The 14,067-nt window shown below is 41.8% G+C and overlaps 1 protein-coding gene across 4 annotated transcripts in view; it reads right to left on the bottom strand.

The window, feature by feature from the left end:
• Positions 1-1,553: 1,553 nt before the first annotated feature.
• Positions 1,554-14,067, bottom strand: part of Rint1 (RAD50 interactor 1) — a 32,685-nt gene continuing 20,171 nt past the window's right edge. For 3 of the 4 annotated variants that reach the window (XM_027393404.1, XM_027393402.1, XM_027393405.2), the window contains 5 exons: positions 8,451-8,650; positions 4,591-4,805; positions 4,074-4,254; positions 3,887-4,005; positions 1,554-1,904 (listed from right to left, as the gene is read on the bottom strand). In XM_027393404.1, coding sequence (XP_027249205.1) covers positions 1,712-1,904; positions 3,887-4,005; positions 4,074-4,254; positions 4,591-4,805; positions 8,451-8,650 — 908 coding nt within the window. In that variant the 3' untranslated portion in view covers positions 1,554-1,711. The remainder of the gene's footprint in view (positions 1,905-3,886; positions 4,006-4,073; positions 4,255-4,590; positions 4,806-8,450; positions 8,651-14,067) is intronic. The other variant, XM_027393403.2, reaches the window with a different exon arrangement.

Below are 14,067 nucleotides of genomic sequence, written 5' to 3' on the forward strand. Positions count from 1 at the left end.
TGCTTGGGCTGGGCATGTTGGTGGAGGCCTTGCCTTGCATGAGCAAGGCTCCAAGTTCAGTCTCAAGTACCACACATAAAACACACCCAAGGAAATATAAGGAAAAAGGAAAGTAAGTTTTAAGATTTTGTCTCAGGTCAGGGAGATGGCTCAGCTGGCAAAGGGCTTGTTGAACAACTATAAGGACCTGAGCTCAAATTCACAGCTCACATTTAAAAGCTGGGCATAGTTGCACACATCTATAACCCCAGCACTGGGAAAAGCAGGTAGATGCCTAGAGCTCACTGGCCAGCCAATCTAGCTAAATCAATGAGCTCCGTGTTCACTGAGACCTTGTCTCAAAAAATAAGGTGGGAAGCAATTGAAAACGCACTCAACATCAATCTCTGGCCTCCACTTGCACACACTCAAATACACACCTAGACACACACAGAGGTTCTTGTTGTTGTTGTTTGTTTTTGTTTTGAGACAGGGTTTCTCTATAGTTTTGGAGGCTTTTTCTCTATGTAGCCTTGGCTGTCCTGAAACTTACTCTGTAGCCCTGGGAGGCCTCGAACTAGCAGAGATTCACCTGCCTCTGCCTCCTAACTACTGGTATTAAAGGCTTCTGCCACCACCTCCCAGCTCACACACTAGATCTCATCAGCTACATAATTACTACCACAGGCAAATTACTAAAGCAGTATTTGGACTCTAAAATGTTTCAATCAGAGGAAAAAAAAAATGGCCATTGTCAAGAAATAGAACCAGGAAGGGCTGAGGAGTTGCTTAGTGGTAAAGGGTAAAATATTCCCAACTGACAGGCCAAGATAAAGAGTTTGCTCCCTAGAACACATGTAAACCCTGACATGATAGCTTACCCTTGTAATGCCTGTCTAGGGGAGGCAGAGACAGAAAAACCCTGGGGCTTGTCCAAAGTCCCAGTGAGAGACCCTGTCTCCAAAACAAGGTAGACATCTTGAGGAACAGGACCCAAGGATGACCTCTGACCTCCACAGGCACAAACACATGTATATCCCACACATGCACAAATACAAACATACCTGTACATGAATGCACACACAAATACACACACACAAAATACTTTAAATGGAAGGGCATGAGAATTAAAAATAAGGAACAACTATAGCTTAATGCCATCTCATAAAACTGTTGTGCTATTGGTTTGGGGACAGTTTGTTTTGTTTTGCCCAGGTGAGTCTTAAAACAAAGTGATCCTCCTGCCTCAACCTTCAGGGTGCTGGGATTACAGGAGGCTTCCACTACTCCCTGCACATTTCTTACATAAACACAAAAAAAGTAAGATCACAAACTGTATACAGGAGCCTCAATTATCAACATACAGCCATAATTTCGTATTTCTACAATGTACTGGCTATGTTCAGCGTTCCACAACAGCTCCCCTTGATTAGGAACGTGGGGGTCAGTTATGGCTGACCTTTGCTCTCACACTGTCTTCAGATGTCTGATTCCTATTTGTAATTCCCAATTTGTAATTACTCTGCTTCTCAAAGCTGAGTTTTCTGTTCTTTGTTGTTTAACGAGCCAGAGGACAAAGGAAGCATGGTCATTGTTTTAGTGACATTGTAACTCAAGATAATAAATGGCTCTACCAAGTTTTCATTTGTACAGTTTCATTAATTCAGAACTTTATCAGGCAACTTCAATCCAACTGTCTTCTTTGTTAAATAACCCTTTTCTCAAAGATACATTATTTTCCAGTGTTAGGCCAGTTTGTCCTCAAATTGAGCAGAATTTCAACATCTTGCTGAGCCAGTTTGTAAATTCCAACTTCATTTAAGGCTGCTGTAGCAGAAAGATGCTCAGAAGCTGACTGTAGGACATCTTTTAGGAGTAGTGCAGAACCAATGTTCAAATTCAGAATGATGCAGGCTTCTTTTACACTGTTTAGGAAGACAAAAGAGAAGGGGAGGAGAGAGCCATCCATAGGACAACAATGACTTTGGAGAGTCTGCATAGTCATTTCAACTATCTATGGACTTACTAATTAGCTCTTTAAACATTCTGGGACTACACAAGGTGTATAGGACTAATACAGCCTCAATACACTCTTTGATGTTAGCAGATTATTAAATGTAGCAATGATTTTAGGTAAAATTAAGATAAAGGAAAAAAAGAAAAGGAATAAAAATGAACATAGCAGAAAAACAAAACAAAAACGATAGGTTGGAGACAGTGGCACACTTTTAATTCCAGGACTCAGGAAGCCAAAGTAGGAGTATCTCTCCAAGTTCTAGGACAGTCTGGTCTACACTGTGAGCTCCAGGGTATCCAAGGCTACACAGCAAGACTTTGTCTCAAAAAACCAAAACCACAACAGGAATAGGAAGGCTGGTAGTCCATGGGTAAAGTGCCTGCTAGCAAGCTTGATAACCTGAGTTCAATTCTTGGGTTTTACATAGAGGAAGAACAGAATCATTTCCCACAAGTTGTCATCTGGCCTCCACCAAGGAAATTTAAAAATTTAAATAAAAAACAGCTGGGTGGTGGTGGCGTATGCCTTTAATCCCAGCACTCAGGAGGCAGAGGCAGGAGGATCTCTGGGACTTCAAGGTCAGCCTGGTCTCCAGATCGAGTTCTAGGGCATCCAAAACTACACAGAGAAACCCTGACTTGAAAAAACAGTAATAATGATAATAATAAAGGCACTGGAGATTTAACGCACTAGAGAGAGTGCTTGCCTAGCATGAATGAAGCATAGGAGAGGACTTGGGGGTGTGGAGGGTACACACCAGCAATCACAACACTCAGAAGAGGGAGCCAGGAGAATCAAGACGCTCAGAGGCAGCCTCTACGACTACGCACTAAGTTCAAGGCCAATCTGGGATACCTGAAATGCCATTTCAAAAAAAGAAAAGCAAACCAGAAGCAATCATAGCTTCCTGAAATAAGCAAACATAAGCTTTTATATTTTAAAGGAATGTTTCCAAATTGCATAAGCCCTATATATAATGTAAATTTTACATCAACAAATTTTTTACTAGATGCCTAGTAATTGTTCTCATGTTTATAACTATACTTAGAACTAAACTGGTATTAAATTTATAAAAAAAAAATAATTGTCCTCTGGTTAGTCTACTGTTAGTCCCTAAGCCTAGCTGTGATTTCTTATTTTCTACAGGTGGTAGAATTATACTTGCATCCATTTTCTTTTTACTCTCCCAATAACAAGTAAATAGCACAGAACCAGATGCTAGGAAGCAAGTCCAACATGTAATTTATACCTAGTTCTGCTCAAATTTCTGAGGATGTGGATCACATGCATTATTCTGGTTTCCTTATTGTGTTCTGAAAATAAACTATACAATGAATGTTTAAAGGTTTTAATTAATTTTCATATATTTTTAAATTTTCATTTTATGTGCCTGTTTTGCCTGTATGTGTCTGTGCACCTTGTATGTGCCTGGTGCCCATGGAGGCCAGAAGAGGGTGTCAGATACCCCTGAACTAGAGTTATGGATGGTTGTAAGCCACTATATAAGTGCTGAGAACCAAACCCCAGTCCTCTGCAAGAGCATCAAGTGCTCTTAACTTATGAGCCATCTCTCCAGCTCTGAATTTGAGATTTTGTTTGTTTGTTTGTTTTTGTTTTTTGTTTTTTCAAGACAGGGTTTCTCTGTGGCTTTGGAGGCTGTCCTGGAACTAGCTCTTGTAGACCAGACTGGTCTCGAACTCACAGAGATCCACCTGCCTCTGCCTCCAGAGTGCTGGGATTAAAGATATGCGCCACCAACGCCCGGCCCAGCTCCAGATTTTAACTGATGATATTTTAACAAATATCAATGAAACTCTAAAATTGTTAAAAAGAAGTCAACTCCTCTAACATTTGGATACGCCAATATTTACAGTTAGACATTAGGCTTACTGTTTGAAATAGTTTTCCGGTCTCTTGCAATAGTGAGAAAACAAAGGGAAAAGATTCCGTGTCATATCAAACTGTAACTGGGCTGCTCCTCCTTCATTGAAATGGTTAGCCAGGATTATCTGAAACAAAGAGCAATCCATGTAACGGCTGCCTTCACCAGCACAGCCCCCAGCACCCACTGACTTACCTCCTGATAGATGTACATGTCCAGCTTCTCTACAAGCATTTGCCAGAAAACTCTGAATAAGGAGAAACAAAGCTGCTGCTCCAGCTGAAGCAGACGGTCCCGTAAGGTCAGTAAGAGTGGGCAAGCTGAGCTGGACAGGGACATCACTGCCTGCTCACACTGAGACGGCAGGGACAGCCATCTGGAAAAACAAACAACCTTCACCAAAATGACCTTATCACTCTGTATCCTTAAGGTTTCAACAAATCTTTTTTTCAACTTGTGCACTGAGCTAGTCAACCCTAGATCATATGCCATTTCTCTATGAGATCCACATTATAACTTGTATATTCTGAGTAAATTCTTCAAAATAGATTTTAGAAAGGTTTACATCAAAACCAAAGTTTGAACCTACCATACACAAACCCCAAGTTCAATGCCAAAACTAGGGGTGGGGGTTCTACAAAAGCTAAAATTTAGAGTGTACATAACACCTTTGACTCTAACTTATTTTAAGGGTGACTGATGCAAGACATACCTTTCTTTCTTATACAATTTTGCAGCGTCTTTCACTTCTCTAAAAACATGGTCTACTTGGCGAGTCAACATATCAAGCTTTAAACGCTCTAAGAGGTTTATCATGTCATCAAAGACAGAGCTCTCCATGGAGGCTAGTTGTCCCAGCTGCAACTTACTGAGGGCATTATTCTCTGCAAAGACCTCCAGTGCTGCCTGTTGCAGCTGCAGAAAGAACTGAAAGCAAATATCTGTTAGTACATTTATTAACACAGTGCTAGGCATCCTGAAATAGAATTTCGATATCATAGAATTCCCTCATTTAAGGTGTGCAGTTCAGCATCAGTGAGATGGCTTCATCAGTAAAGTAACTTGCTGCCAAGCCTGATGACCTGAGTTCAAGATGGAAAACAGTGAAAGGAAACAACTGTAGCCTCCACATGTGTGCCATGGTGAGCGAACACACACACACACACACACACACACACACACACACACACACACTACCTACACACCTTGGCACAGTGGCAACACCACACTCCAGAGGCTAACACCAGATTACCATGAGTTCAAAACCAGTGTGGGCAACATGAGTCCCTTTCTCAAAAGCAAAAAAGTATAAAAGCGTTCATCCTCTCCCAAAAATAAAACGTACAGTTCAGGACCAGTAAGATGGCTAGGCGGTTAAAGGCATGTGTCACCAAGTCTGATAACCTCAAGTTTGTTCCCTGGGTCCCACATGGTAGAATGACAGAACCAACCCCAGTAAGTTGGTCTCTGATCTCCAAGTGTGCTGTGAAACACACATGCATGCACAAAATAAATCCTTTTTATTACAATTTGATAGTTTCAGTAATTCAGAGTTGTGTATCCATCACAATTCTACAATACTGTCCTAGCTTCCTGCAACAAAACCCCTCATTCATTACCTGTATTTTCATTTTCTCCACACTCCCTTCAAGTCTAAGCAATCACTAATCTACTCTCTGTCTATGGTTTTGACAATTCTGGACATTTTAAGGAAATGGAACCAAATGAAGTATTATTCTTTATGACCAACTTCTTTCACTTAGTTCTATAGCATGTACTATGTACTTCATCTGTTTTTATTACCCCCAAATACTCCATCATATAAACATATTACATTTTATCCACTCCACTAGCTGCTGGATGTTTGGATTATTTCTATTTTGTATCTCTTATGCTTAATGTTTCTGAAAACAATGGTGTGTGCATTTTTTCTGTGAGAAATGGTGTTCCTGTTTGTCTTTGCCTGTCTGGAGGAGTGGAACTGCTGGATTTTTAATTCCATCTTGCTGTCTAAAGAACTGCCAGGTTGTCTTCCTCAGCAGCTGCAGTAGCTTACATCTTCACCTGCCATATACAGAGGCTTAAAGCTCTCTCCATGCACACTGGTAGCAGTTTTGTGTGGGTTTGTTGTCTGGGTTTTGTTTTGGCTTTGGTGCATGTAAGAGTTTTGTTTGTTTTCTTTTTTGTACTGTTTTAAGATCTTGTTATGTAGCCAGGCGGTGTTGGCCAATGCCTTTAATCCCAGCACTCGGGAGGCAGAGGCAGGCAGATTTCTGTGAGTTCGAGACCAGCCTGGTCTACAAGAGACTGAATCTAGGGCTTCATTTGTACTAAGCAAGAACTCTGCCACTGAGCTAAATCCTAACCTCAAACGTATCATTTTTTTAATTCCCCTATACATACTATATTTTTAAGTGGTATATCTGTCTATTTGGGGTTTTTTGCCTATTTTGTTTTTATGATATATAACAGCTTACGTTTATAATGTGCCTATTTGCTCATCATAGTTTTTACAGTGTAGTGGATATTTCACCATCGCATGGTTATCTAAGATCCTTATGAATGGCTTCTGTCATGAAATGTACTTTATGTACTTATACACAAGTATAAAGCCAAATGCATAGCTGTTATCTCAGTTTTAGAACATCTATGGATGTAGATAAACAGCACCCTGCCCAAGAAGTCAGCCCACAGGCCCTCTGAAATCACTTTAGTACTGGATCTAAAGTATCTAAGAGAAATTAACCAATGTTGAAACTATAAAGGCTTTTGTTGTTGTTTTGTGAGGGAGGATTTCATGTACCCCAGGCTAAACTTGAACTTCCTGTGCAGCTGAGGATAACCTAGAACTTCTGATTTTCCTGCCTCTACCTCCCATGTGCTGGTATCACAGACTTTGCCACATGCCCACTTTATGCTGTGTGGAATCAAACCCGGGGCTTATGCATAGGGGCAATGATTCTACAAACTGAGCCACAGCCTCAGTCCCTCAAGGCATATTTGAGTGGAATGCATACCAGAAAACCTGGTTACCATTACTTAGCTAACAGCCAATATATTTTGTTTAGATTAATAACAAGATTAAAACTTAAATGTGGCAGGGCGGTGGTGGCACACGCCTTTAGTCCCAGCACACAGAAGGCAGGTGGATCTCTGTGAGTTCGAGACCAGCCTGGTCTACAAGAGTTAGTTCCAGGACAGCCTCCAAAGCCACAGAGAAACGTTATCTTGAAAAAAAAAAAACCTTAAATGTTTGAACATATACTGCAGTGATTTGAATAAGGAGAGGGAGTCTGGAGTTAAAAGCACTTACTACTCTTTCACAGGACCCAGTAGTGTAAGAAGGAGAGAGAGTCTGGAGTTAAAAGCACTTTCTACTCTTTCACAGGATCCAGGTTCAGTGGCCAGCACCCACATGGTAGCTTACAACCCTCTGTAACTCCAGTTTGGGGGGATCTTCTAGCCTCTGTGGATACTGCACATATGAGGTACACACACTTACATGCAGTCAAAACACTAGCACACATTAAAAAAAAATCTTTAAAAAAAAAAACAGTAAGAGTGGCAGATACATAATGCACCCACCAGATGTGCCGGTGGGCAGGCCTGTACTGCATTTTCTTAATTATTCATGTAGGAAGTTCCAGCCCTTGTGGGTGGCATCACCCCTGGCTTGGTGGTCCTTGGTGCTATTTTAAAAAAGCAGACTGAGCAAGCAATGGAGAGCAATCCAATAAGCAACAGTCCTCTGTGACTTCTGCATCAGCTCCTGTCTCCATGTTCCTGCCCTGACTCCCTGGATGATGCACTACAAGTTGCTTTTGGTCACAGTGTTTTATTACAGCAACAGGAACCATAACTAAGATAGCCCTGTTTTGAAGATATCCAAAAGAGTCAAGTGTTAGGTTTTTTTCTTCTTTGCAGTGCTGGGAAATGAAACTAGGACTTTCCACCATGCTCTGCCACTGAACTCTACCACTGATTTAAATTTATTGATTTTGACATCATTATAAAATAATGACTTTTCTGTGTTAGCATTTAGCCTATTATTATTTCCAGAGTACAAAGCTGGAAGAGAAAAATGGTTCATGCCATATAGCTATTCATGGAAGTCTGTGTGTCTGTCTTTGTTTGCTTTGTTTCCTTTCTTTTGTTTGTTTTTGAAGTAGGACCTCAAGAAACTTAAGCTGGCCTGAAAGTCACTACATCACTAAGAATGACCTTGAGGCTCCTGATCCATATTTCCAAGTGCTGGGATTACAGCTAACCTAAGACACCTGATAGTTTTCTCCTTTATCTCTTTCTTTCTCTCAATCAATGGTCCTGGCAATTATATGCTCCTACTGAGCTATACCCCCAGCCCTCTAATGAGTGAAGTTATTAAATAACTAGTATTATTTAACTGTTTTAGATATGACTGAGATAAACCTTTATTCACATTTTCTAAATTTGGCATCATTATGCTTTTTGTCTAACATAATTTTTTTGCTTGCAACAGAGTCAATGTTTCAAATGTTAAAGATCACAGCACTAATACATTATTTATGGAAATATAAAAGCACATTAACTCACAACATTGTCAGCCCAGTCTGCCAGGACTGTTGAGATGTAGTTCACGGCATTAAGAATTGCACAGTATCGGAAGTCAAGTGGAGCCCTGGTCTCTTCTTTCATCACCTGGGTCAATCGTATCCTAAAGTCATCTACTAGGTCCTTCTGTAACTCCAGGAACTGCAGCTTTCGGGGGGCTGTGGGAAGATTCTTATACCTGTCTGTGGAGAACGTTTACAAAACACATGAAGGGGTTTGGCACTGTCACCACAGGTAGTTTTCCCTAAAGCTCTACTTTACTGTCTTTATGAAATATCTCAACTGACCATTTCTAAACTCTTAAGGATTACAAAGGTAAAACATGTCAGGACTCATCCAACAGTATACTTAAGAATACTTAAGATCTAGATCTGTGTGTTTTGCTATACATAAATCATGTCTCATTTTAAAAAAGCAAATTATGTTTTGAAACAACTGTTCCTTAAGCTAGTAGCTCTGGTGAGAAGGGCTTGAGAGCCCAGGCTGGCCTCCAATTTCATATGTAGCTACGAATGACTTTGAATCCCTGATTCTCTAGCCTCTACCTCTAAAATCCTGGTATTGGGATTAAAGGTATGCACCAAGATATCTGGCTATCCTTTTCTTTTTTCCAACAAAATATTTTTATTGATTATTTAGGAATTTCACATAATGCACCCAAGGTCCATTCCCACCATCTTTGTGACCCCCACCCACCAAAAAGAAAAAGAAGAAACAAAAAAACCAAAAACACACAAGTCCAATTTGTGTTGCCCATATACTCACTGGAGCATGTTCTCCCACATTCCTGCCAAAAGCCATCGATCAATTGTGGAAAACTACACTTCAACATCCTTATCACAATTTTTCCCCTTTTTTTTATTAGAAAGAAAATTATTTTACATGTCAATCCCAGGTCCCTCTCCCTCCCCCTCCTCCCCTGCCCCCCCAACTAATGCCCTACCTATCCCATACCCTTTCTGCTCCTCAGGGAGGGTGAGGCCTTCCATAGGGGGTCTTCAAAGCCTGTCATATTCTTTGAGATAGGGCCTAGGCCCACCCCCGTGTGTCTAGACTCAGGGAGTATCCCTCCATGTGGGATGGGCTCCCAAAGTCCATTCCTATGCTAGGGATAAGTACTGATCCACTACAAGGGCCCCATAGATTTCTGAGGTCTCCTCACTGACACCAACATTCAGGGGGTCTGGATCAGTCCCATGCTGGTTTCCCAGCTATCAGTCTGGAGACCATGAGCTCTCCCTTGTTCAGGTCAGCTGTTTCTGTGGGTTTCCCCAGCCTGGTCTGGACCCCTTTGCTCATCACTCCTCCTTCTCTGCAACTGGATTCCAATCCAGTGTTTAGCTGTGGGTGTCTGCTTCTACTTCCACCAGCTGCTAGATGAAGGCTGTACGATGGCATATGAATTAGTCATCAATCTCATTATCAGGAAAAGGCATTTAAGGTAGCCTCTCCTCTGTTGCTTAGATTGTTAGTTGGTGTCATCTTTGTAGCTCTCTAGACATTTCCCTAGTGCCTGATTTCTCTTTAAACTTATAATGTCTCCCTCTATTATATTATCTCTTATCTTGCTCTCTTCTGTTCTTCCCCCAACTCAACCTCCCTGTCCCATCATGTCTTCCTCACCCCTCCTCTTCTCCCCTTCTCATTCTCCTAGTTCCCTCTCCCCTCCTCCCATGCTCCCAATTTGCTCAGAAGATCTTGCCCCTTTCCCCTTCTCCAGGGGACTATGTATGTGTCTCTTAGGGTCCTCTTTGTTTACCAGCCTCTCTGGCAGCCTGGGCTACAGGCTGGCAATCCTTTACTCTATGTCTAAAATCCACATATGAGTGAGTACATACAATGTCTGTCTTTTCCTTATCACAATTTTAAGAGTTCTCTTTGATGGCTGACTATCTAGGCTGTTACTTTGTTGGGGGTGGGGTAGGGGGTGGGTAGGTGTTGTCACAAGCTCTCTATGACTCTCTTTCTCAACTGTGTGTCCACCATCAAAAGTAGCTTCCTTGCCTTTCACAGTCAGTGGGAGCACAGGTCATGGACTGCCATATGGTTTCTGGCAACAGCATGGACCATGGCCATCAACATGGCCTCATGGGGCAGTGCAGGCCACACATCAGCATCAAGCACAGGCCTCCAGTAGCAACCTGGACCACAGACACTAGCACGGGCCTCTGCATTAGCAGACTATGAACATACATCTGGCCTCCCCTGATAGCATGGACCTCAGTCATCAACATAGACCCCACCAGCAGCCCAGTCCATGGACATACACATGAACCTCAGGCTTCAACATGTCTGATTTCAAGATGCACTTCATATCTCCAATTCTGTTCAGTTTTATTGACTGTAACATACTTCTTTCTCTTGGGCTGGTTCCACTCCTGTTAGCAGTTCTCCTTGGCAGCTCTCCCACAACTTTTCTATCTCTAACCTCCTGGGTTCTCCAAGGCAATTCAGTCTTCAACTTCAGAGCTTTACTCAATGTCCTCTCTACTAGTCCTCTACTCAGTAACACTCCTGACACAAGCCTGGTCTCAGGGGCTTTCTTTAGCCTTGGAGGCAAATTCCATAACCCGTTTCTTCTATCCTTAACTGTAAAGCCACAACCATGTGGCCGACACTGCCAAGTTCTGCTGCTTACTGGGGCTGGAAGACGATCCCCTTGTTCAGTTACAAGTTCACCAGCTTTCTGTCTCTCACTGCATAAACTTGGCTGTCCTGAAACTTGCTCTCAGACCAGGCTGGCCTTAAACTCAGAGATTCGCCAGCTTCTGCCTTCCCAGTGCTGGGATTAAAGGTGTGCACCACCACACCTGGCTCTAAGCTTTTCTTTAGTTCCTTTTCACAAGTTGGAAACTTAGCGGGGTGGGATCTTGTCCTGAGATCACCACTCCCTATATTCCATTTCTTAATTGTTTATCTCCTAGAGCACAGGACTTAGCATCATTCTACTTCTGGCAGCCCTTTTCTCCTCAAATTGTTCTCCATCTTGTATTTTTCCTTGCTCAGCTTGCTCCTTTTTATTATAAATCTTTATAAGCACAGACACTAGTAAACACATGACAGAGTCAAAAGTAGGCTGCTTTGAGATTTCCTTCACCAACAAACAGAATTAATCCCAAATTCTTTACTTTAGCCTCAGGCAGACTCTTTTGACAAGAGCAAAATGCAGTCACTATCTTCACCAAAATATCATAAGAATGATCTCTAGGCAACATCCTTCTCCTCTGAAACCTCTTGAGTGAACCCCCCCCCCACAGTTCAAGTAACTCTTAGCACCTCTGTCTTCCATGCTCCTACTAGTGTGGCCCATTAAGCAGTGCTTAAAGCATCCCACTGCTTCCCTAATCCAAAGTACCAAAGTCTGAATCCCTCCAAATAAAACCACAGTCCCTGGTACCAACTTCTGCCTTAATTAGGGTTTTTATTGCTGTAAAGAGATACCATGACCACAGGAACTCTTACAAATAAAAACATTTAATTGGGCTGGCTCCTTACAGTTTCAGAGATTTGGTCCATTGTCATCATCACAGGAAGCATGGCAGTGTGCAGGCAGACATGGTGTTGGAGTAGCTAAGAGTCCTATAACTTGCAAGCAACAGGAAGCGATTGGACACTTGGTGGTATCCTGAGCATAGGAAACCGACCTACCTATGCCTACCCCCACAGTGACAGATTTCTTCCAGAAAGGCCAACAAAGCCACACCTTCTAACAGTGCCGCTTCCTTTGGGGGCCATTTCCTTTCAAACCATAATTGCCACAAAAGGATGGAAGCAAAGACGGCCTAGGATAACAGCAATGAGGAGCTACTAGCACCTAGAGAACCAACAATCTACAGTAGGGAATTTGGATGCTACACACCAAGAGAGGCTAAGGATACTGGCCACCTTCTCTGGCCATCATAACACTGCATGAGAAGAATTCCTATACTACTTCAATCCTGAAACTACTTTATTATTCTACTCTCTTCTTCATATCCTGATAAACCAGCGCCAAGAAAGTTTAGGTTTGCACTGAACATGGTAGTGTGTACCTAGTCTCAGCTACCTGGAAAGCCAAGGCAGAAAGATCATATGAGAATAGGAGGTCAAGCCAGTCCAGGCAATACAATAACTCTCTCTCTTAAAAATAATAAACAGGGGCTGGAGAAATGGTTCAGCAGAAAGAACACTGGCTGTTCTTGGAGAGAGCATCCTGGTTCAGTTCCCAGCACCCACGATAGCTTACAACCACCTGTAACCCCCAACACTCTCTTCTGAACTACACAGGCACTAACACACATGTGGTACACATACATATGTGCAAGCAAAAATCTCATACACATAAAGCTAAAAATTTAAACAAAATAAAAGGAGCCTGTTAAGAGCTCTTGCTGTTCATGTAGAGAACACAGGTTTGGCTCTCAGCACCTGCAAGACAGCTCACAATCATGCGTAACTCCAGTTTCAGGGGATCCAACATTTCTTCTGGCCTCCACAGGCACTAAGCACGAACCATAGTACATATACTTTCATGCAGATATTGTATATACTCACACTCATAAAACCTTTAGAATAACAGTAATAAAATGAAATCTGAAGACTTGTAAAAAGGAAGGCAATGAGTTAAAAAATTAACACATTTTTATGGTTTTTTTCCAAGTCTTTTTTTGTTGTTGTTGTTGGTTTTTGGCTGGCCTCGAACTCATAGAGACCCACCTGCCTCTGCCTCCTGAGTCCTGGAATTAAAGATATGTGCCACCACCGCCCCACCTTGTTCAAGACTTTTTCCCTTCCATGTGCATGCCAGTATTTACATCCTAAGTTGTAGTTATTTTGAGACAGGGTCTCTAGATGGCCTGATTATTGTTACTATTAATATTATTATTAATATTTATTGATATTTTATTATCTTGAGACAGGATCCCAGTATACATCCGGAATGGCATAGAACTCATAAACCAGAATGGTCTCAAAGCCACAAATACTCCAGCCTCTTCTTCCAGAGTGCTGGGATGAAAAGTGAGTGCTACTATACCTGGCTCAGTTCTAGATTATTATAAAACCAAAAGTGAGATACTGTCCTAGATTTTTATTAGTGTGGGAAAAACATGAAGTTACTATACTGCTATATATATAAACCAAACAAACAAACAAAAAAAAATCCCACCTGAAACTTACTACTCTTTTGCTTCTTTGGCTTTGGAAACAACGTTTCTCTGTGTAGCACTGGCTGTCTTGGACTTGCTCTGTAGACCAGGCTGGCTCTGCCTCCCAAGTGCTGGAATTAAAGGCTTGTGCCACCACCTCCCAGTGAAACTACTTACTTTAACGATTTAGTTATTTTTATTTTATGTTATAAATGTGTGCCTGCATGTGTACATGTGAACTACATGTATGCCTGGTGCCTGAGGAGGCCAAAGGGCACTGGGTTCTCTAGAAGCTTATGAACTAGGAGCTAAATCAGGTTTTCTGTAAGAGAAGCGAATATTCTTATCTGCTGAGCTATCTCTCAAGCCCCAAACTAACTACAATTAGTTTAGGTGTTTTGTTTGTTCCTTGTTTTTTTTGTTTTGTTTTGTTTTGTTTTTAAGACAGTCTCATATATCCCAGGCTGACCTCA

Source organism: Cricetulus griseus (assembly GCF_003668045.3).
Source record: "Cricetulus griseus strain 17A/GY chromosome 1 unlocalized genomic scaffold, alternate assembly CriGri-PICRH-1.0 chr1_0, whole genome shotgun sequence".
Lineage (NCBI taxonomy): Eukaryota > Metazoa > Chordata > Mammalia > Rodentia > Cricetidae > Cricetulus > Cricetulus griseus.